The sequence below is a fragment of the Alosa pseudoharengus genome, unplaced genomic scaffold, assembly GCF_046254945.1.
Source record: "Alosa pseudoharengus isolate Yale_2024_CS ecotype anadromous, Long Island Sound unplaced genomic scaffold, YU_APseudo_1.1 YU_APseudo_1.1_scf_9, whole genome shotgun sequence".
Lineage (NCBI taxonomy): Eukaryota > Metazoa > Chordata > Actinopteri > Clupeiformes > Clupeidae > Alosa > Alosa pseudoharengus.
In genome coordinates this window covers 27,404,573-27,429,596 of record NW_027468881.1, presented here as the reverse complement: position 1 = coordinate 27,429,596, position 25,024 = coordinate 27,404,573, and the positions used below count along the sequence as shown (strand labels likewise).

At 45.3% G+C, this 25,024-nt stretch overlaps 1 protein-coding gene across 1 annotated transcript in view; it reads right to left on the bottom strand.

Annotated features, from left to right (window-relative positions):
* magixa (MAGI family member, X-linked a) overlaps positions 1-22,604 on the bottom strand; it is a 40,186-nt gene extending 17,582 nt beyond the window's left edge. Inside the window, exons 1-11 of the mRNA XM_076276346.1 lie at positions 22,325-22,604; positions 20,685-20,801; positions 18,002-18,121; positions 15,017-15,190; positions 12,833-13,001; positions 12,239-12,309; positions 10,801-10,968; positions 8,616-9,126; positions 7,347-7,893; positions 6,968-7,031; positions 6,323-6,766 (exon numbers count right to left, since the gene is read on the bottom strand). Coding sequence (XP_076132461.1) covers positions 6,323-6,766; positions 6,968-7,031; positions 7,347-7,893; positions 8,616-9,126; positions 10,801-10,968; positions 12,239-12,309; positions 12,833-13,001; positions 15,017-15,190; positions 18,002-18,121; positions 20,685-20,801; positions 22,325-22,604 — 2,665 coding nt within the window. The remainder of the gene's footprint in view (positions 1-6,322; positions 6,767-6,967; positions 7,032-7,346; positions 7,894-8,615; positions 9,127-10,800; positions 10,969-12,238; positions 12,310-12,832; positions 13,002-15,016; positions 15,191-18,001; positions 18,122-20,684; positions 20,802-22,324) is intronic.
* Between the last annotated feature and the right edge of the window lie 2,420 nt (positions 22,605-25,024).

The following is a 25,024-nucleotide window of genomic DNA, read 5'->3' as shown; positions in this document are numbered from 1 at the left end:
CAGCCTGGAACGTTCCTGGAAAGGCGCGTATGCCCAGACCTGCCCTGGAGCCTTATCGCCTGGCATCACACCTACAAGTCCACTTCTTGTACTAACTCTAATAAGAACATGGTTGTAAGCACATGTATCTGAAAGAGCATTAGCACAATTTGTTCCAAGTCACAAGGGTAAATGTTTCTTAGTCTCTTGAGTCAAAAGAAGGTTTCTGTGGCATGGCAAGGACTGACTGACTGACAGGTTTTGAATTACTAAAAGTGGCAAGACACAACCATAATATGTTGAAATGTACATAAATGAATATCCTACAGTGTGATGTTTTTTTTACCATTAAACTACAGTAAAAGGTGAATACAGGTTCATTTCAACCTTGTGTTTTGTCACAAGTTCTCATAAATATTTTCATTATTTGATTTTATTCAGTCAGAGAATGTTTGCATAACTACTCTCCTCTAATTCTTTAGAATCAAATAATGTGATATAGACATAAGTGGTAGCGACATTGTCCTCAGAATTGTATTACACGCTTGGTACATTTTATGTTAAAAGCTGTCAAATAACATGACATATCCTAACTATCTTAACTGAAAATACATCTGCAATTATGCCCTTTCTATGTAAGATGGGTACTTGCAACAGGGGGATTGGAGATAATTGCTGAGTTGAATACCACGAGCAAAGCGTTAAATGCCACCGCGTTTGCCTTTGGCAGAGAAGCAGTCTCGTCCTTGAAGCCATTCTCACGGCACACATGCACATACACTCCAGTCAGCCCACGGTTCAAACGGCAGAACAGATATTCTGTTAAATATTTCATTCCTGTGGCCAGCTCCTCTTTGGCTCATTGGTTCGTGACAGAACAAGAAACATAATGTGACACGTAACATATATCACACACACACAACTCCCATGCTAGTGCAATGAGTAAACCAGCAAGCAGCTCAAGTACACAGCATATACTGTATATGCATTATCACACACACACACACACACACACACACACACACACACACACACACACACACACACACACAAGCACACACACACACACACACACACACACACACACACACACATAATCTTGTTCTTGTTCTTAAAAGCTCCACAGATGTCAGAACAGCACTGACTGAACACACGCAGGGCATGAAAAAAAGAGAAAACATAAGGAGAGGGCTTTCACGAACACCCTTCCTTATCACCCCATAGCCTTGCTCAGTCTGTCCTTATTGCTACAAAAACTAAGTGGACATTAGTTAATTTAGTCACAACTTTAAACCACAGTAATACACAATATCAGTAAATGACACCTTTTTATATTCTGAAATGTATTATTTGTGGACATACACATCATCCGACATCCCTATTCTTGGGCCCTCTGTGACTGGCGGCGAGGAGGCCTTTGTGGTCCGATAAAGGCGGCCATCGATTGGGCCCCTCCAGCGGAGTGACAGCGCTCAGAGATAGCGCAGCTCCTTTGAGATGACAGGTGCGAGCAGCTCCAAGTTGCCCCTCTGGGACCTCACCGTCACTTACAAGGAAATTGTCCTCTCGCTTCCTCTCTCTGTCTCTCTCTCGGTCTGTCTTGCTCTCTCTCTGTCTCTCTCTCTCTTTCTCTCTATCTATTGTCAGGGCTTAATGCAGTCTTTACAAGGGCAAGATGCAGCACACACACACAAGCACACACATACATACACACACACACACACACACACACACTTCTGCTAGTTCTGTATCTGTCTATTAATTATTCCACCTTGTGTCGTTTATGTTTTCATTTTAGTTATTCTTTATTTTTAAATGATTTTACCTTGTGTGTTTTATTATGATCTTTACCTTTTTTAACTATTTTTTGACCCCTTTATGCTATTATTTGCTATTACTGTTTGGTTTTGTTTATGTAAAGGACATTGAAATGAATTAAATGAAAATGAGAAGCACGCTATCGCCAGATACCTTGGATAGTGCCAGCAAGGTACTGTAGCTGCAGTACACACGTAGGTGGAGAGCACAGTGACTTAACTATTTATGTGAAACTCACAATTTCACAAATCTAAAAGTAAGTGCACTGCCAAACCCCAAAACAGCAGTAAGGAGTTTTGGTGGAAAGCTAACAATCTAACGAGGCAAACATAAATCCCATCCATGCAATCCAAGCACTAGTACCACTACCAGAATTACTTCCAGTGCTAGCAGCCTTTCTGTATCAGCAATTGCACAAATAGCTGAGTACTGTCACTTTAAATGAAAATACTGAAATCTAAGAAATGTGCGAAATAAAAAAAGACATAAAATGTAGCTGAAAAAAACAATGGCATGTTGCAATATCTCAAGGCAACCCTAGCATACAACCCCTAACAGATTAGAATGACAGGAGTCAAAGCAAACTCAATTGACTGATAAAACCTCACAGTCCAAAACAGCCTCAGAGCCTGAGGAAGAAAACAGTCCTCAATGCAGCTGCACGTCGCTCTGTCTTCTCCCAGGGTCATAACGTGGGGTGAAATCAGTCATCAGTGCTTTCTGATGAAAAAGGCAGAGAATTAGGGCATTCATCAGTGGAGCTCACCGACCGGGGCCCAGCTGAAACTATTTCAGGCATTTTGGCGGCAGGTTTACCAAAGCCAAGAGCCATCCGGCTGCATAATTAGTAGGATGAACTCACAGGGGGTATGTAAGAGCAGGCATGCCTACCAGTGCCCCCTATGTCTTAAAAACACCACTGCCTGACTACACACGCACACACGTACACACATGTACACACACACACACATACATACAAACACACACACACACACACACACATACAACTGCCCCCCCCCACACACACACACACACACACATACACATATACAGAGAAAAACACACAGATTCTGCTGAAGTTGTGACAATACCAAATCCATGCATTCAAATGCTATTCTATAAAAAACAAATTAAAAGAAGAAACAATAAAAGCATTGTAGTTACGTTTGGAGTCCTTCACAGTCTTCAGTGCCGATTGTAGCCTCTCCAACATTTTCAGTAAGTATGGAAAACAAGTGCTGGGAAATCTCCAATCCTAATTCTGATCTGTTCTTTTTAATCCTCTTAACAAATACACGTTTGATCCCAAAGCAAAAGGCTACAAATATTATTTTTTACACTACAACTGCAGGAGACCCATTGACTTCCACAGTGGAGAGACACCACTGAAGAGCATGGAGGAGAAAGACCGAACACATGAAACTGAGCAGGACATGGAGTGAGAGTGGGATTGAGCAAGAGAGAGAGAGAGAGAGAGAGAGAGAGAGAGGGAGGGAGGGAGAGAGAGAGAGCGGGAGGGAGAGAGGGAGAGATAGGGGGGGAGTGGGAGGAGGCGGAGTGAGCTATAAAAGGGTGAGAGAGAGCATGACAGGGAAAGCCCAGAGAAAGAGAAGAGAAAGGCAGATAGAACACGGAAGAAAAAATACTGTGTGTGACACAAAATAAGAGACAGCGTATTACACTACACCAGATTCTCACACTGACCACCATCTGGAGAGGAAGATGGAGTGACAGAGAGAGAGAGACAGAGAGAGAGAGAGAGAGAGAGAGAGAGACAGAGAGAGAGAGGAAACAAATGGAAAGGAACAGCACGAGGAAAGAGATAAATTGAGTGAGTCAGTCAGTGACTGGCTGGACAGAGGGAAGAGTGAACGACAGAAAGAGTGAGACGGGAGAGAGAGAGTGAGACGGGAGAGTGGGCAAGGGTGCGGAAGAGAGAGAGTGAGACAGGAGAGTGGGCAAGGGTGCGGAAGAGAGAGAGTGAGACAGGAGAGTGGGCAAGGGTGCGGAAGAGAGAGAGTGAGACAGGAGAGTGGGCAAGGGTACGGAAGACAGAGAGAGTGAGACAGGAGAGTGGGCAAGGGTGTGGAAGAGAGAGAGTGAGACGGGAGAGTGGGCAAGGGTGCGGAAGAGGTGAGAGTGAGACAGGAGAGTGGGCAAGGGTGCGGAAGAGGTGAGCGATAAGGACAAGACAACAGGGGGAAGCGAGGGAAAGATGAGAGAGAGAAAAAGAAAGACTGAATAAGGGCAAAAACAGAGACAAAGACAATCAGAGTGACAAAGAGGGAGATGCAGAGAGAGAGAGAGAGAGAGAGAGAGAGAGAGAGAGTGAGAGAGAGAGAGAGTGAGAGAGAGACCCAGAGAACACCAGATAGCAGTGGAGGAGAGAAATATGAAGAGAATAGAAGGCAGACAGACAGAAGTGAGAGAGAGATTGCACAGAAGTACGCACAGAAGTAGAAGGAGAGGAGGATAGAAGAGTCCAAGCAGCGGAGGAGTGCCATCAGACCTCATTCATGTCGCTGAGTGTCTCTCCGACAAACAGTTCTTGGAGAGAATTCTATGTCTGGCTGAATCGCCAAGGAGATTGTTTCTCCAAGTTGAAAATGACATCAAAAGATTCCCTTGGTCCAAGATCACAGTCCTGTACTTCAAGAAACATTATATCTTTAAGAGCCATTCCTGCTTATGCCATCACCAAAAATGGGAATAAGTTTAAAAAGTAAAGAGAAATACAGAAATATTTATTTTTCCTTAAAGCCTAACAAATGTTTTTCCACTGTGGCATTATGGGAATGGCACATACTAAACTGCACACAGGCTGCAGGTGCCCTCTCCTTCATACAAAATCATACAAAAACATGGCACAGTATGCTTGCTTGCACACACATATACATACACACGCACACACACACGCACACCCAAATGCACACACACACGCACACACACACAAATGTACACGCACACATACCCGCACACGCAGACACAAACAAACACACACGCACACAACACCCCGGACAAAAAGCACAACTCCACCCACACCCACACATACAAAAGTATACACAAGTGGATCCCAGAAGTCCAAGCATCCACACAAAGGAGTGGAGAGCCACGAGCCTGAGGGGAGGTACCCAGATCAACACTCTCAACGCTCTGGAATAAATATACACAGATCAACGCTCTCAACGCTCTGGCGTAAACATTTACATTCAGGCTCCCACCGCAGTGCTGCAACGAGAGGAATGCCAAACGCGGGCAGGTTTTATGCTCGAGTGAGCCCTACATCAAACGACTGCCAAACATTACCATAACTTAACATTACTGTAACATTCATTTCAGGCCATAATAAAAATGCTTGAAACTAACATCGCTTTACATATCATGTTGCATATCTTCAAACGCTCTGGAGTCATCAGGGTTATAAGTTCACTGTGATATTCCCAGCATGAGGGAAAAAACCATTAGCCTCATCCAGGCTAAACCATTATGTTACAGAACTGAACACAGACAGGTGGAAGAGGAGGATAAGAAAGTGCTTGCTCGGAGCCTTCCACAGTCTCTCCAGCTGATAAGCAGGATAACAGAAGTTATTACGGCTGTTGACATGGTGTCTCTAGTTGGTTTTGCATCATTGCACCACTGTACAGAGAGAAAATCCAGGCTCACTTAATGTTCACATAATTTAACATAAATAATCATAATTCATTCGGCTCTTTCAGGGCGTATTCTGAAGAACGTCATCATTTGCGCATGCTGCAGACATGAGTTGTGTAATGAGATAAACTACAGTAACCATGATATACCACTTCATTTAGTGTTTTATGTTCTGAAAATATGGAAAAAGAAAACAAAAACTCCGTCCTGAGGACACAGATAATTCAATTTATGGAATAAAGGGCCTCTCTGGGAATAAGACAACAAAACATCAACAAAACAGAATCAGGTTCAAACTAAATATTCATACTCCAAATAAACAATCAACCTGGGTAAAACATCACTATTACCACTGCTAATGCAGCTGCCTTCATAACAATCATTTACTCAAAAACAAACACAGTTGCTCTCAGGGTAATACCAGTCATCTGCTTCCTGAGGCCCTGACACTGGGCGTCCACAGCGCATTTTCATTTATTCATTTGGCACACGACTTTGTTTGAGAGCGAGGCAGGATACAAGTTTAAGGCAAGGACACTTGGAAGAGACCGGACGGAGTGCATTGCCAGAAAACCGTCATCCGTAATTGGACAGGGTGGTGAGTATGAGGTAATTACGGAAAAGTTTCAGCTTCCAAAACAAGTGCATAGTCCCTGGACAGCGTCCACGTCTTTGATAAGCTCCCCCGACAATCAATTACATTTTGATTGATAGGGATACTTCACTGAATTCAGCAGACGCTTTTAGACAAAATCATGCAGAGTACAGCAAGAAATACATCAGCCATATTTGTGCACCACGGGTAAAGGCACTTCTGAGCCTACAGCAGACGGTAGGAGTACGAGACGTGTACGACACGAGCCCAACTCACCTCCGTTCACCACATCCTGAGAAGCGATGACGAAGCCGAAGCCTTCGCCGGGTCTCCTCCGGAGCTCCACCTCCAGGGCCTTGGACAGGAGGCCGCCTCTCCCGTCTGCCGGCTGGCCTTTGGACACCGCGCCCAGGGTGGACGCGGACGACGCAGAGCGAGAGGTGGCACCGCCAGTGCCACCGCCAGCGCTGCCCACCTCGTCCCCTAACCAGTCCCGCGGCTCCAGCGTGAGGGTCACGGGGATGGAGTCCAGGAAGCTGGTGCTCTGGACCAACGAGGGCGCCTCGGCGGAGGGGGAGGTGGGCGAGAGGGCGTTGGGCGTGGGCGCCGTGGTGTCCGAGGACGGAGAGAGCAGGTCCGGGGAGGTCTGTGGGAGCGAGGACGAGCTGTGTGTGTGGGGCATGCGCTTGTAGAAGTTAGGGGAGACGGCAGAGCCAGGCCCTGAGATGAGCACAAGAAGGAAAGAGAATTTAGCTGTGAATAAATAAACATCCAGATACGTTGCTCTTCTATGTGGCACTATGTTCATAACTATTAACTTGGTATTTATGCTTACCAAGAATTGCAATTTGCCATTTTATACAGATTCTTTACCAATTTAACGCCCTCATATATGATTATAGTTAAATATGTGCTACTTGCCTCCTCTGTAAACCAGCAGAACCACCTCTCCTTTAACAATATGCTCCTGGAGCACTCTCTGGACCTGAAATGATATCACACCACGTCACTTGTGCACAAAACTATTCAAACTACAGTTAGTTTGCTTGGCTTTCAAAGGAATGAAAAACTTTGATTACATAACTAAAATAGATTGAAGACAGAAGGGTTTCATTAAATTAATATGGCTTTGAAATTCAGCTTGACACTATGGAGAATTCAAATCTTTAATCATATTTTCCCAAAAGGAAATGTAATGCAAACAACATATTCATACTGATTAGCTAAACTTAGGTAACACAAACAGATACATTAGCAGAAGGTCTCTTGGCATTAAACCTCCCAGTGAACGGCGTCACACCTGTGCAAAGCTGAGGCTCTGGACATCGGCACCGTTGATCTTGATGATAGCGTCCCCTGCCTGCAGGGAGGGGCACTGCCGCCTGTCCCACACCCTCTTGACCACAGCCAGCTGCCCGCCCTGGCCCCCGGCTGTCACGCTGAAGCCCATGCCCCCACCCTCGCTCTTCCCCAGGGCTACGGGCACCATCTCCCCCCCTGCCCCTCCTCCTGGTGCTCCCGGAGACGCCAGGCTGCCAGGGTTGGCGCGGGGGTGGCTGTTGACCGGGCAGCCGTTGAAACCGCACGTGGTTGCCACGTCCGCGGGCGGCGTCACGACCAGTGAGGTCTGGGGCATGAGCGGGCGCTGGCTGGCGCTGGGCGCACCCGGTGTGGTGGCGGAGGAGGACGAAGAGGCGGCGGTGCCCGCGTCAGGCTGGGGCAGCGGGAGCCTGGCGATGGGCAGCGTGGCCGAGGAGGAGAGGTCACTCTCGGACGACTTGGAGCTCTGGTGAAGAAGCCTGGGAGCAGGGAGGGAGTTGTTGTTGTAGTTGCGGATCAGTGACCCTCTACAAAGAGGGGATGAGAGGAGCCAGAGGTTCACCTAGGCATCTACAGTACAGACACTATCTACAGACACTATCTTCATCTAGCTCGACAACTGAGCTGCACCTCCACATCACTGACACAAAGACTACACCTCTGTCTGTCCAAAAGGGCTACGCACATTAAAAAAAATAAAAAATAAAATAAAATAAAGGCAATGGAACCGGCCAGGTTCAATTGTGGTGGAACTGAAATGGTAGCAAGGGCGATAAAACTGATGGCAAATGAAAAGGAAGCACACATCAATCTGAGACTTTTGTCCACCCTCAGTTATTCATAGGTGTGCTGAGTCCAAGTGTTTTTCAGCACAGGTTATTCACAACATTAACCTTGGTTTGTACCAAGGAGTCGGCGTAAACAAGAGTCTGTCATAGACGCTCTGTTTGCCTCTCTGCCAACACAATAACCTTAAGGTCTTTGTCCTTTAGCTTGTTGTATGTGAACAAAATGAATGAGCCACTTCTAAAATCGGAAGGTGAAATAGATGGGCTTAGGAGAGAGGCAAAAATCTCATGAGTCTCATGTGTTGATAGTTCTACTAGTTTTTCTAGTGATACTTTTAATGCGTTTATAGAGTTAATGAGCATTCTGATATTGACTGTATCAAACAATATAATGGCAGTATAAGTAGCCCTTAGCAGCTCTGTGTGTTAATTATGTACGCGCCACTGGTGTCTTTGTTTACCTCTTACTCCCACCAACTGAGGCCACCTCGGTGTCGCTGTGACTGGACGACATGCGTTCAGGAGGCGGGGGGCCCACCGCACCCCCGTGCTGCAGTCCAGAGGGTCCCCCGAGAGGGTTGCCGTTGGTGAGACCGTACGAGGGCGGCGCCACACCCCCGTAGCTCGATGCGTTGCCGTTGGCGTCCAGCGGGGACCTGGGGTAGACGCCGTTGTGCTGCGACTGGGAGCGGCTCATGCCCAGGGGGCCCATCTGGTGGTGGTGGTGGTGGTGGTGGTGGTGGTGGTGACGGGCCTCGGACGGGTGGTTCTGGGGCTGGGCGGCGTCTGGGGGAGGAGCGGTCAGCTGCTGGGGGTTCTTGGGACAGCCGTCGGGATTGTAGAGCATGGGGTAGCCACGCCGCACCACCACATCGACGCTGTGGCCCATAGGCACCGACTTGAGCATCTCCACCACCTCCTTGTGGGAGAAGCCCAGCACACTTGTGTCGTTGATGTAGACCAGGAGGTCCGCTTGCGGAGGGAGGAGAGAGTGGGAGAAGACATGGGGTGGGGGCGTGAGGAGGAGAGGTGAAGGAAATGAGTGTGTACGTCATGAAAAGATAGATGACTAACACTGACACCTGCTGGGACAGTTAGCTGTAGTGTCATTTCTGGCTTTCAAGGCTTAACCATCACTGGATGGTTTATCCATGTTTTCTTACAGGTGTGAGCATGTTTCTCAGTCAAATGAAAATAGAACTGCTGCAAACCTACTTTTATTTCCCCAGATATATACATGTCAGCGGTGTGAATGCTCGCGTATGTACATGTGAATGTGTGTGGGAGAGGGTACGTGAGGACACACATACGTGCGTATATAGTATTAAGAGTATAGTCATTTGAGAGTGCTATACGGTGTGTATATATATATATTGTATGCTGGCACGTGAGCAGGGAGCAGTGTGTGTCAGAGATAGCGGGATTAAAGCCCTCCAGCCTCGTCGGGATTAGAAGCAGATCAGTAGATTAGGACCATGAGAACCTCACAATCACACGGCCCTAATCCCACAAAAAGAGGGAGAGAGACAGAGGGATGAAGGGAGAGATAAGAGGATAGGAGCCAGGCCAAAGGCAAACAGGAGTGAGCTCTCCTGGTGAAATGCATCTCCTCTCTCTCTCTCTCTTTCTCTCTCTCTCTCTCTCTCTCACTCAAGGATACAAGGATACAAGGAAGTTTATTGTCACATGCATATAGTTACTGGAAGTAAGAAATGCAGTGAAATTATCTCTTTCTTTCTCTCTTTCTCTCTCTCTCTCTCTTTCTCTATCTCTCTCTCTATTTCGGTCAGTCAGTCTCTCTGTGAGATGTCTGTGAGAACAACAGCCCATTAAATCTAGTGATTTATTCATAAAAAAAAAGGGGGTTGAGTTTGGAAAAAAAAAGGGAATGAACATTTCTAGTGATTTATTCATAAAAAAGGGGGGTTGAGTTTGGAGAAAAGAAGGGAATGAATGTTTCTCTGCCTTAATTCTCCTCAAAGCTGCCTAACAGGTGGAGGTCAGGGTTTTGGACGGTAGCGTATAGCTGTGTCATGGTGATTTAAACTGTGCACCTGTGTCAGGACATGGCTATAGGGGGCATTAAAAAAAAACGTACACCATGCTGTTTCACAAGCACCACCGAGATATGGACGTCTGGTGATAAATGCATTAAAACATGTTCTTTTACTTTAGGCTAACCTTCAAACATGCTGTGCAAATCAGTATTACAGTCAACTGTATAGTTTTATATGTTCATGTTTTTTATTTACTGACCAAACTAAGCTCACTGTGATTCAAGAAAAAAGTATGCAAATACAGAGTGTTAGCACACAGTATTCCCTGATGATTATTGTGATAAACTGTAAATTGTCTGGCACAAATGAACCTGCTGCAAGCATAGTAACTACATACTGCATATCTGCATAGACTAGACAGTACACAGGAGAGGAGCTTGCTGTATATATAACCAGAAGCTATTTGAAGTTATATTGTGCGTAACATGTCTCACAAATAGCCAACTTCAACAAACTGTACACTTTTTCAAGAAATAAAAAATACCAGTAATAAATGACCATTAATAATTTCTTTTTTGAGTTTTTGTTATCTCCGGAACTTGCCTGTGCCTCTGGAAGAGTGTAAGAGAGACGTCCTGTGTTTTATTACCTGTTTTCAGCGCAGGTGGACCGCCAGGTGTGACACTGTACACCTGCAGGAACTCCCGGGGCCTGCTGCCACCCACGATGTTGAAGCCAAAACCCCTTGGCCCCTTGGACAGCCGCGTGTGGATGGAGTAGCCCTTCAGCTCCGACGGCTGGTCCGTGAACGCAGGCACTAACACCCAAAGCACATAATCTAGTTAAATCTACCATGGACAGCGTCCAGTACAAAAACAAACAGAACACAAACAAAATACACTTCAATGCCTAACATGTCCACACACTAAAAATGACATATAAATTGTATGCATTTTCTATATGGTCAATGCTTGCCTGAATTGAGTGGTGGTGGCTTCATGTTGCCCTAGGAAGTTTTGTATATACAGCTTAGTGTCATCCATGTGTATGCCCCTATTACAGATCACATGAGGGCACACTCCCCATGCCAGTGAGCATCCACTGAGGAACCACATCGCCATCTGCTGGCTGTGAGCAATAACTACCATTTTGCGATTGGGCAATTCCCTTCTTTTGTTTAAGGAACTTCTACATTTTTTTTTTGAAACAGATGTACAGTAATGACTTCTTCCATAACAGTTCATTTGCATGCAGAGTGTGTGTGTGTCCACTGGATGCGGAGCATAATGAAACAGCGAGCGCGCTCGTACGAAAGGGGGGGGGGGGGGGGGGGGGTCATTATCTGCACGCTGACAGGCAGGCGCTGGCAGAGGCAGCAGGAGGGAGTTGGGGAGAGCTGAGAGCGCCGTGCAACCTCCGTGCAACCTCCGTGCAACCTCCGTGCAACCTCCGTGCAACCTCCGTGCAACCTCCGTGCAACCTCCGTGCAGGAGTGAGTGTAATGTGAGTGACACGGCGACACTGGCACTGCAAAAAAAAAAAGATGAGAACGGAAGAAAGAGAGAGAGAGAGAGAGAGAGAGAGAGAGAGAGAGAGAGAGAGAGAGAGGGAGGTGGGATGGGATGAGAGAGAGTAGAAGGGGTAAAGAAATGAGAGATAAGAGACAGGAGAGTGGTTTTGGGGGCAGAGAAAGACAGCAATAGAGAGAGAGAGAGAGAGAGAGAGAGAAAGGGAGGGAGGGAGGAAGGTGGATAAGATGGAGGGTAGGAGAAGAGTGAATGGGTAGAGGAGGAGTTTTTCTTCAATCCTTCGGAGAGCACTCAGGAGAGTGGGCTGATAGCAGGACAGGAGGAAACCAAAGGGGTTTAGGCAGGAAGAGTGGGGGAGATATATATATATATATATATATACACATAGAGAGAGAGAGAGAGCAAAAGTAAGAGAAAGAAAGACAGAGGGAGACACTCCAAAACAGCATGGGCACAAAGGGAGGAGGAGGTGGAGGAGGAGGTGGAGGAGGAGGTGGAGGAGGAGGTGGAGAAGGAGTATGGAGACTGGCGAGATGCCAAGCTCACACTCACACTCACACTCGGTCTTGCTGACGATCTCTTTGCTCTGCGCTCGGGGGTCCAGCCAGCTGGTTGTCTTTGAGTTATGACTGAAAGCATCAGGAGCCTTAATGAGTATCTTCATCAGCGCTAAATACTAAAAATAATGCAATGTCACCTAGATACAGCAGCGTGTTAAATCTCTGAGAGCACTCCTAAAATGTGAGGTAAAGATGTGCAATGTATAACGATCTAATCTTGGCCATTTATCACCTTCATTATAAACACCAATTACCAGACGCTCTTAGCAACTTGACTAACATGGAAATAAAACACAGTCATAAAACCCACTCAAAGCAATGCAACCTCCAGTGGGCAGATTCTCTTCATTAAACTATATAACCGTATTACATGTATCTACATGACATGGTAGACTGTAATTAATGAGTTCAATTTTAATAAAACTCACACTGTCAATGATCTCATATCATGCTATACCCACAGTGCCCTCAGGGGGCAGTACCTCAACCTAAAACGACACATGACATATTCTACAAAATATTTAAACTATGAACTGTAAAATGACTGACTGAGTGAATAAACGAGAATGCAATCCCCCAAGGTGAGGCTTACTCTATGTAGTATGGCTCCCCTGAGTCGCTGAAGGCCATCTCCCAGTTTTCGGGCAGCGCGCCCCCTCTGGCCCCGTTCTCCGGGCCGCTGCCCTCCCTGCTGCTGGGGTCCCACGTCTGGTTGGGGGACAGGATGGTGGTGGGTGCGCTGCTTGCGCCCGCAGAGCCTGCTGAGGTAGCACACCAAAACACACGCACACACAACTGAAAACCCAATTATAATCCAAAGGTAATGTGTCTCAGTAGTTAAGGTGCTAGCCTGCATGGCTTTTAGGTGGTTCGTCAGCTAGTTTTCGACCAAAAGCTCTTATTGCTGCTTTAGGGCTACTAAAAAGTCTCTATTTGCTAATGAATAAATGTCTGAATAAAAGTTTCACAAAAGGACAATTCATTGTTGTACAGAAGATATAATATGATGGGTGAGTGACAAAACTAGGGCTTAAACTATTAGCACAAAGTCCACAGGGAGATTATTGAAAAAAGTGAGGAAGAGATTTATATGGAATGTCTAGCAGGATAGCAACTCAAATTCAGATTGACTAATTTGTCTTCACATTCTACCACTAATGCTATACTATTGCTACCAGCCCCAAGGACATATGTACTTAGGGCATAAAACCACTGATACGAGCAAGTCACCCCTGTGCTGTAAATGACTTTGGATAAGAGCCTGCTAAATGGCTAAATATAAACATAAAAGCTTCCCGATTCACCTCATCTCAGTGGGGCAAACAAAACAAATGGCAGCCATTTTGGAAACAGTTTGAAAACAAAACATCCTGGTATGCAGCGTCTGGAGCGTGGCATAAAGATCAGTTAGCAGAGCCCTGCAGAGGGACTGCAGCAGCCCTCTCTCTTTCCCCCTCTCTCTCTCTTTCTCCCTCTCTCTCTGTCCCTCTCTCTCTCTGTGTCTCTCTCTCACACAAACAACCACAACAAGAAACTCTGACACAGGCATTGTTCCACACACACACACACACACACACACACACACACACATACTGTAGGCATCAACTGAAGGCCCATATCAAATCCACATGGCCACACTGCAGAGGCTAACCACTGAAGTTCTGCAATATGGGAGAGACTCGGTTAACAGAATGAAATAAAGGGAAATGGGGGAGGCGGGGGGTATTGGCAGGCTCAGGGACTTAAATGATTCAAAGCACAGAGGACACTCTAGGTAATTCTGCTACCTAACCCCTCATTTTGCTGATCAATACTGCGGGATTGTGTTTTTGCTGTGGGTAAGATCTTTTAATGACCCAATGGGATTTTTACACAGAGAAAACAGAGGCATGTTGCCAAGAAAAAAAATGTACAGCATTAATACTGTATACTTTCTGCAGTATCATGCAGGGTGCAACCGTTGCTACTCGACATGCTGCAGACACAAGCAATGGTGACTGATCTATAAAGAGGCAGATAGACTCAGTGGGACTCTGAAGGCTGGGTCCCGTTGACCCTCTTATCTTATTGCACAATAATAATCACATTCACTTTATAATACCTAAACCTCCATTTGATTTTTTTTTTTATTTACTAAATGCTATCTGTAATCAAATAGTATTTTACCACAATCTGCGTACCAGTGGGTGTTCTGCTGTAGTTGCATGACAAACCCTATCAGGAAAACCACTAAATAAACAAAATATGATTTCATGAAATTGAATATCTATGCTGCATTGAACAGCATGCATCTCTTTACTTTCACCTAGATCTAATTAGCTGGCCTTGGCTGCAAATGGCTGCTGCTTACAGCAGGTCACAGGGGGATTGGGAAGGCCGCGTGTCCAATATCTTAACGAAGCGCCCTAACAACCTACGACTCCCTGAGCGAGGACTGAATGCTTCCTAAGGTTTTCACTTAAGAAGTTGTTTTTTGATTATGTGTACAAAATATATTGAATCATACCATATGCAAGGGTGTGTTAGCTGCATTGGTCTCCCTGCTACATTAGTCTATTAAATAAATGTAAGCTGCATAAGTCTATTAAGTAAATAGAAGCACAGATACAAGCTCCTCCTATATTATAGTTAAATAGAATAAAGAAGAAGTAGAGTAAATAAAAAGCCAACTTTATCACTACAGATAGTAAAGCCAGAACCGGTTCTCCAGTGTTTCAAATTACGCTTCAATTGTACAGAAAAATAAAACCCATCTTTTTTATTCCGCTGGGGGTACCTGACAGTCCAGAGTCTTCCTCGCTGTTCTCTCCTTCCTCCACAGCCTTCTCCAGGTTGCTTAGAGACTTGCTGCGAGTCCGGAAGTTTCTCAGTAGGTTACGGTGCTCCTGATATGTGATGGGGGGGCTCTCTGGACCTATGTGGACAGGTCTGGGAGTGCCGTAGTAGTTGCCTGTAATGCAGGTCAGAGAACAATGTGAGGGTAGGCTAGCACTGTTTACATAGTTACATAGGTTACATAGGGTTAACGTTTAAACTCGAGTCTTCAGTTGACATGAAAAAGATACATAGAGATGAAGGACTTGCTTGTACCTGCATTATTCATGAAGGACCTACAATATTAGCTGTTAAACACAGACATGTTTATATACCTGCTACAGATGGATGCAACTCTCAACAAACAGACACACCTAAATGTTGACATTTATTCACTGCACCTTACTTTACTGCAACAAGAGTTTTTGTTCTTCAGCATCAAATCCCACTGTAGCTTTAAATGAACACCACTGTTATCAAAGGACTGTTGCTGAAAAGGTTACAGCGCTGCCCTATTCTGATAATAAAGGACTGTGGCACAGGGACATTTGGCGAGTCCTCGAAGAGAACAGTCTATACAACGGTACTCTGGGATCGCCTTCATTTGTTTGAAGAGTGTCGTCTAAATATATAATGCGGTGGGACTATTAAAATTCAGGTAAGGCCAGCGTGCTGAATTTAATGTGACAGTGATGGGAACAAAACTGTGCATAAAAATGAAGTTTTAGGGTCGCGTCCCTATCAGTCATACAGAAAACCACTCCCACGGTTTGACAACTGACGTCCCAACTGAGATGACATCTTCCTGTGTCTGTGCGGAGACAGAGAGAGAAAAAAGAGAGAGAGGCGCCTGTGTATGAGGTGACAAACTTCTTTATATAATGTCCTATTTTCAGTGGAGAGTTGCGAGAAAGGTGCTACGGCTGGATCATAGTAGTAATCCAGTGTTGTGACACAGGCCTTGGCAGGTCCTTACAATGCATGACAACCGCATATTCAGGAGGAACTAATGGGGTCATTACGAAGCATATTTTTGAACTTTAGGATGGTGAGCGGGGGCTTCAGATTATCAGATCTAAAAGTACTAAGATCTAAAAGCATAAGAGCATATAGTTTACAGATCCTCGGCTACGTTGGCAGAAATATGGGTATTTATTTTGAAAGTATAGGTGCTTGCCTTGCCTCGCAACAGGGGTGTTTGTGGGGAGGAAAAGGCAGAGAGAGAGAGAGAGGAGAGAAGAGAGCAGAGGAAGCCGAAATGGGGATTAAGGAGAAAAGCCTCTTTTCTCCTACACAGAATAGTGGAAAAAAACAGTGCGGTTCAGCCTCCCTGCGCTGACATCACTGATGGAGACGATCCTCTTCTGCTTTTTGCAGGTCAAGACTCAAAAGCACTTTCCTTCCGTACACAGAGTGTCGCACGCCTGTAAAGATGCGTCACAGAGAAGATAATGAAAATTGGAGTCATTGCCGAGGCTCGTCATTATACTAGAGTTCGTGCTTTACCCCCCCACCCCCACCGCCTACCCCCAGCTCAAGTTAAGTGCTGGCCCAATTGAGATCCTTGTAAAATATAGACAATACATTCAGGCTTAGGAAGGATTTTCTCATCACTACTACAACACATTTTATGTCAAGATGTAAGAGAGAAATGTGCATTACATGGACAGATTGGGCTGTAAAACTCAGGAAAGATTGGCTTGGCCATTTCAAACCCACGTGACTGGAAGAGATCAGTCTTTATCTGTGCTTATGTTTTTACTTTGCATATTAAGGGGGCTTACTTTGGTTGGACTACAGGCTTACTGCACTGTTGGATGTGTGTCCCTGTGTGTTTGTGCTTTTTGTTGCCGTGTGTGTGTGTGTGTGTGTGTGTGTGTGTGTGAATGTGTGTGTGTGTGTGTGTGTGTGTGTGTGTGTGTGTGTGTGTAAGAGATTCACGGTGCATTTGAGAGCATGCAGCTGTGTGTGCATCTCTCAGTTGTGTGTGTGTATGTGTGTGTATGCCTATAAATGTGAGTGTGTTGTTTAAGCTGGCTAGATGCTCTTTGCTGTGACTGAGGAGGGAGGCCGTCGGTCTAGACCACACCATGCCTTTACCCTCTTGCGTGTTTGGCATGCTGGCATGCGGCCATGGAGTGCCACGTGTACAGGCCACAGCTGGAGGGGCACACTCGCACACTCACACACACACACACACACACACACACACACTCACACACACACACACACACACACACACACACACACACACACACACACACACACACACGGAGACAGCCTGACAGCCCCTCCCTTAAAACTCACTCGGAAGGGTAGTAAAGTTAAGGCTGATTTTTAGCCTTCTCAAATATCTAAAAAAATAGGTTTATAGGCTTTCAGGCTTTTATTTAAAATATGAGCATCCATGCTTACAGCTTACATAACAAACTTCTGAAGGCTATGGCCTTCACACAAAGTTGTCAAGACGATCAAATCTGTGTCGCCCTTCATAAAAAGTTTCCAAAACGACAAAGTAAACAAAGGCGCTTGGAGGGAAGACAATTATAAAAATAGTCTTAAGTGTTTTGACATAATTCAAGCGCTTGACATCTAAAGTCATATATATTTAGGGCCTTCATTTTTTTTGGAGAAGAGTATCTGAAGTATCTGCCCTCAGAAAGGATATTTTAAGGTCTGACTGTCAGATCATAGAAATAAAACACAAATCTGTTTAGCATGTCATCACTAATCCCTGAAACAAATTTAGTGTCTGAAAACACACCAAGAGTATTTACAGACTTTCACTGTATTTCAGGAAAGAAAATGCTTGCTGGGCACTTGCGAGCTCTTGTGCAACGTTTCTTTTTTTTTTCCCCTCTAGGCTTCGTGCTTCGACCACGTCTCGAAGCCACTGCAGCGTGCGCTTTACAACAGATAAGGGCTGAGGCAAGCTGTCCTCACTTACCCTTGAACTTGCCACTCTCCAGAAGAGCGCCGGACTCCTCCAGAGAGAAGAACTCCTCGATGGAGACAAAGTTGTAGTCTACCCCCGAGATCTCCCCATCCCGTGGCTGCCTCGTGGTGCCTGCACAATGACAGACATCGGATAAGGAAGAGAAGTCTTTGAGTCCTTTTTTTGGGTCTTTTGAAGATAAAAGCACAGTGCAGAGTACAGTTGAGGATTTGGTTATACGGTCGGAAATGACTGAGACGATCATATGCTGGTACTAAAACAAAAAAAAAGTATTGGGAACGGGAAAAAAGAAGAGAAAAATCAATGTCTATGTGATAGAGATTTGTTACAGTTTCCATAAATCAAAGAAATGTAAAAGAGCTTGTTAACCTTTGAAAGCACACACAGAAAGATGAGTCAGTCTGGTGACATTAAAACGTTTAACAGCTTGTAAAAAATGAATGGGGCCTTCTGATAGCACAAGAACGTTGCGAGTGTCGACCATGTGTCCATCTGCTCACGCTAACTTCCACCAGAGGGGACAGAAAATGATGAAATCTCTCGCAAATTGATTTCGGGGCCCATAACTTTAAGTCACATCCACTCGTCGCAATCTATATATTTCAATTTGCCTCTCCACCGGGTTGCCCTGAGGGTCAGACTGACACCCAAACCCAGTGCTCACCCTGAATGGCTCCCTCTCTCTCTCTCTCTCTCTCCACTTCACTGCACTGCACGCCAGTGCCCACATCTATGGCAAATACGCTAAGGCACAATCAAAACTGTACATAATAACACCAATACTAGACGGAGTTGGAGAAGGGCTTTTTTTATTCAGCTTATGCAAAGACAACTAGATAACTAACATAATGTAACTAAAGTACTGTGATCAAATAAGACTAGGACGACATTGCTTAGAGCCTGAGCAAACTGTTTCTTAACCACCACAAACAGTGGAGCAGTTCATGAAATAATTTTTGTACTGCATTCTTTGATGTTTAAACACTTCCTCTAAGAGCATACACAGAATTGAAAGTATTCATTGTTGACCGAATGTGTCTATAGCATGTCTTTCTCTATAAGTAAGTATGTATAGTATATATACTCTTTTGATCCTGTGAGGGAAATTTGGTCTCTGCATTTATCCCAATCCGTGAATTAGTGAAACGCACTCAGCAAACACACAGTGAGGTGAAGCACACACTAATCCCAGCGCAGTGAGCTGCCTGCAACAACAGCAGCACTCGGGGAGCGGTGAGGGGTTAGGTGCCTTGCTCAAGGGCACTTCAGCCGTGCCTACTGGTCGGGGTTCGAACCGGCAACCCTCCGGTTACAAGTCCGAAGCGCTAACCAGTAGGCCACGGCTGCCCAAAAGGTCTTGTCAGAAATGGGATCTAGGCACCTTCACTCTTTTTCTATTCATAGCTAGTTTTTTCACTTGTATTCCGCAGGCTAACAGAGAACAACAATGAAGCATAAGGTCAATAAAATTATACAAAAAAATGCCCAGCCAAAAAATAAGAATCTGTAAATTAAAATAAGCACAAACAGGGGCTAGATTAGTCAGGAATAAAGTGGAACGGTGGAAACTGCAGTCCCACAACCCCACCACCAGTGCCATTTTACAGGAGAAGAAAAAAACAGCTGGCGGAATCGCTGATAGACTGCTCTGAACATAACACATTTTTGACTGGAATTGCTGCCAAGTCTTTTTTGTCTAACTTGATTTCAAACTATGGCAGTGTCCCCACTTCCACAGTCCCACTGTAACCCCTGGGCATTGTGATTATGTGGGCAGTGAGTAGCGTTACGAAGCACAGCGGAGAGAGAGAGAGAGGGAGGGAGAGAGGGAAAGGAGAGAGAGAGGAAAGAGAGAGGGGGAAGATGGATGCAGATCTATGGAAGTCTGAGGAGACACAGCAGGGAAACTCACAGACTGAGGAAGGAGAAACAACATCCAGGGGTTGAAATTTTTTCAAAAGAAAAATCATAACAGAGAAGGAAATGAAACAGAACAACAAAAAAAGAACATGAAAGAAAATATGTTACTTAAAAAGGCATTGGACTGTATGTACAGCACTTAAAAACGGTGCTGTAACTAGTCTAGTCTGTAAGCCTGGTTTTAAGCATTTAGGAACAAGTGTTTTCTTTGTCCATCTATCACTAGGAATAAATAAATGCATAAAACATACTATATGCATTAGCTATCAGGCTGAAAATAGTCATGGTGGTCTTGTTTGTGCCGGCAGAAACGCAGGGTTCTGCCACTTCGAATAAACCCTGCTGACGCTTTGATGACAGTTGCCATGGCGACACCTCGAGTGCATTTTTGCACCCTCTCATTCACTGAACTTGTGGCTCGACAGCAAGACTTGTTTTGAATGGAGACAGGCTGCCTTAATACACAAGAACTTTGATTTCAGATACACAGTGTTCAAGAGCATGCACTTATAATAAAAACTGTGTGTGTTTGTGTATGTGTGTGTGCATTTGTATGTGTGTGTATACATTTGTGTGCGTGCACATCTGAATCCACATGTCTGATTTTGATTGTGTGTGTGTGTGTGTGTGTGTGTGTGTGGTGTGTGTGTGTGTGTGTGTGTGTGTGTGTGTGTGTGTGTGTGTGTGTGTGTGTGCATGTATGTGTGCGCGTGCCTACTTGTACATGAAAAAGGAACACGGAAATGTCACTTACAGGGAACAGCCCGCAGATAGAGGTTTTCTCGGATGACTTGCTGGAGCTGACTGTCCATTGAGCCTGGAGTGAAACACTTACTGAGATACAACCTCAGGTCCTTACACAGAGTGGAGCCTGTGAGAAAGCAGAGGAAACAACGTGGGCGTTAGTGGACGAAAGAGAAAAGGTCTCTGTTGCAATGCAGAACTCTTTCAGACTCCTCTGCCTTTAAAGGAAACCCCTCAGGTTTCTGCATTGACTGCTAAGATACAGTTCAGCTTGTAGAAGTTGAAAGGGTTGCAGTAGAGCCCTTCCTGTCTCCTTCAAAATATGTACAAAGGTAATATCTGGAGCAGGTCTCAAAGAATCTGCTATTTCAAAGATGACAGCTGGACTGAAGATACAGTACAGTACACCAAGGCTGAAGTTGGCAAAGCCGTGGGATACAAAATGACCCAGCTACTGGCTCTTGAATGTTGCAAGTGACACCAACAAGACAAGGAGCTATAATCTACATGTCCACTATAATTATATCATCATTATATGTTACAGTCACAGTCTTCACTGAAAACGTTAAAGTTTTCATCATAACCAAGTAAAGAAGTATCTGAACCATGCTGTGAATAATTTTGTTCAGAATGTGCTGTACGAAACAGCTCTCTTTGATATCTTAAAATCTCTATGACCCCTTCTGCTTAAAGCATCCAGAGAGAAAGAGAGCACATTCTGTCGGAAGATATCAGAGCTTATAGGCTGGTCTGCTTGCACCGCAGTACAGCAACACCACCATAGTGAAGGGAGCAGCCTCTCCCCCCGAAGACAATCCTGCATCTCAGCACATTGATTTTCTCCTCTTTATAAAGGCTCTTCTCTTCCCCCGTTGGTAATACCCCGTCCCACCTTTTCTCTTTGTAATAGAGCCTCCTGAGCCGCGGAGAAGCCGCTGGAAAAGCCTCAAGGTCTGCTGGGACTGTGGAGACCAAAAGCGTATTACACCTGTGATCTATTCATTTTTTAAAGTGCCTGATGACCCCAAATGACAGGTCACTTCCGTATATTGATGGAACCGCCGCGTAACACCACCACCGCCCTCCCCAGCCCCAACCCCCCCCCCACCACCACCACCACCACCGTGTCAACCTGACGAACAGTCCCGGTGTTCTCCCTCTGCCTCGGCACACTGTCCTGCCCGCACACCGACAGTGATCAATCCTGCTCAGCCTCGGCAGGCACGCTCACAGAGGTTAAGTAATAGACTGCAGACCATCACATCCACTTAACATGGGCTTCAACCCCGCCGAGCTATGGCAGGTACCGCTGGACACTCCACGCTGACCCACTGTCCAGCTAAACAAGGTCTTTTTTTTGTCTCTTCTTTTACCCCCCCTCTCTATGTACTGTAGGCTACTGTACTTAGCAGGCAGGCGATATTCGCTATCAAGGAAAGAGGATAGAGCAGGGGGGGCATTTCATTAGCGGGCGGTAATATGCTGCTGCAGCTTGTGCATATCATATTGAGTTATGCTGTAATGAAAGTATTTGGATAAAGGGTGCATGCTTGAATGATACCAGGGAAAGAGAGCTTTTAAAATCCAATTATGAGCTATTATACCATGGCCTTGACTGAGATGGGAAAGCCTTTGTACGCGTCAGGGTACCTGGGGAGACGGTCTTAATGCGGATGGGATGCGGGCAGGAATTGAGAACCCCTCGCACATCTCCAAGGGTCATTCCCAGGACGGGAGTGCCGCCGATCTCCAGGATGATGTCACCCACGGTGGCTCCACCTCCAGGGGCTGCGGTGACGAATGGGAACTCGCCGTAGTCGGCCCCGCCGCCAATGGCGAGGCCCAGTTCCCCCGAGGCTCCGCCCAGGGGGACAAAGCTCTCCTGCACTTTTGAGCGCCAGTGCAGCTTCTTCACGGTGGCTTTAGACATGGTGACAACGCTGCTCAGAGAGAACAAGACAGAGAACAATCACACACTTGCAGTAGACCAACTTCAACAAAATCACACAGCCATCTCATGTAGGGATTTCATCCATAATCATGATTTAAATGTGCAATAAACAAACATACCTCATTAATTACACATCTACAGTCTATTAATCAGCTCTAGCACATCCAATGCAAAAAGGAGAGACTGGGAGATACAAGAGATTATAAATGCATTACAATTTCAAATGAATTCAAACATGAACGCATCACTCGTAACACATATTTGATCATAAATAGCGTATGTGGTGTGGAAATGCTAACCAGCGGAACGAGAGGAGAAGCTATAATGAAAGGGGTCCCCTAATACCATGTGCTAATGCTGCCAATGACACCACAAAAGAGGATCATGATGCACCACAGCATGTGGGATAACTAGCGCAACGCACACTGCATGAAACAATCCTGTCACGGTTTAAAACGGAACAGCACACATACGCCATAGGCTGGGCCTGAATGAACACAGTCTCGTAAATCTCAGCTCATGGAATAAAAAAATACACTGTCTTTTTTTCACACGTTTAACGCCTATTACAACTCTCCATTGAAACGGGAAAGACAAACAGATGGTCACAACACAGCAGGGGCGATACAGTCAACAAACAAATCTTGCAAAGCTCATTAAAAATGCATGGGACTATTTCAGGTGTTAGGCTAAGCATTTTCATAGCCTATGTTTACACATATTAAACAAGGGTTCTGTTGAGACCTGTGTTGACAAGCCAAACAAAAGGAAAAATGAGAAAGAGATGAAACGTCACATTTTAAAGGCAGCCTGTCATTTCACCTCAACGTCCTTGTGTGTTTCCTTCTTGTCTGTCCCTCTCATGTGTTGAGCTGGTGTGGAACAGTTTTGCTGTGTACAGTTGTGTTTCCGCTGACTATTTCTATTCCTCCTGGTCTTTCCCTTCCTATCCTAGTCTTTTCCTCTCTCACTTTCAGTCTCGCTTTCACATGAGATCAACTCAAGAGTTCAAAGGGTAAGTGTTGATTACGACACAGGCTGATAAGCAACCCTGGGCAGGTGGGAGGTGGGAGAGAGGCATGACAGCAATTCATGTGCACACACACACACACACACACATGCGCGCGCACACACACACACACACACACACACACACTCACAAGCGTGATGTCACCCGCCAGAAAGAAAGTAAACACCAGGCTTCAAAAAATCCAGTGCAGCATGTGTACTGCACACACACACACACACACACACACACAGAGAGAGAGAGACACACACCCATGCTTAATCGTGAGCTCAGAGGAGAAAAGGAGTCTACACGGTACGTGCCAGTTTTTAAATGCCTCGCGCTGAAAAGAATGAAATCACTGAGCAAAGGTGTGAATGAGTCACCGCTGGCGAAACGAGCAGTAGTGCGAGGCTTTTTCATCCACTGCTTCTTCGCAGCTCCTGGAGGGGGAAGAGATGCTGCTTACGCCAGAGCCAGCAAGTGCATGAGTGTGCGTGCCTGCGCCTTATCTGAGGGACTTGAAAGTCGTGGGCTTGATGTAAAATATCGAAATGAATCCCATCTCGACTCCTCAGATCTTCCAACTGCCAGCCTAAAATAAAACAGAAACTGACAGCAAATACAAGCCCGCTTTTTCTCTGTAAGTGAGATTGCTTTGATATGTCTGTGGATGCGTGGGCGATATTTTTGCAGTATCACAGGGAGATATTTTCCCTGACTACTTTTAGTTTAGCTTCAGAGAATGCAGACTGCCAACATCATGGTGTGCAAAGAGAGCTATATTTATAAAGTCTAGGACAGATTTGGTATCTTCAGAACTAACCAGGTGTTTAAAAATAGTGGCATATCCTGAAAGCTAAATATAAACCTTGAACACTAACCCCCATGTCTTATTAGACACCCACTTAAAAATGTATCCAGGCTTTGACATATCTCCAAGCCCTTTACTGTAATTAATGAAGTATACAAGACAAAAGACCTATCGGTCAATTCCACATCTGACAAAACGGTCTGTTCCAACTCTTTCCATAATTGATATTAATAAAGACCCCTTTATCAATGTATGTCATAAAAATGTGTCTGTTCATTAAATTCGAATCAAGCGGGAATATTGAAAACATGCTCTAGTTAGATGCTTTTTCAGTTCCTGCTGAGCCCAAAGGGGTCTTGTAATCACGATGCTCTCTATCTGGACTTTTCAGAAAAAAAATGTCTTGGTTTCTGTGTAGAACATGCTTCGGGGCAATTAAACTGTTCCTTTTGCAAAAATAAGGACCTTAATTGCGCTTGTTTGCCAGGGGAGGAGGATGAAAAAACATTCGCCTTTTGTTTGAAAATGAGAGCACTGCAGAATAAGCCAGTACTGTAAAGCACTGTGGGAGAGACAAAA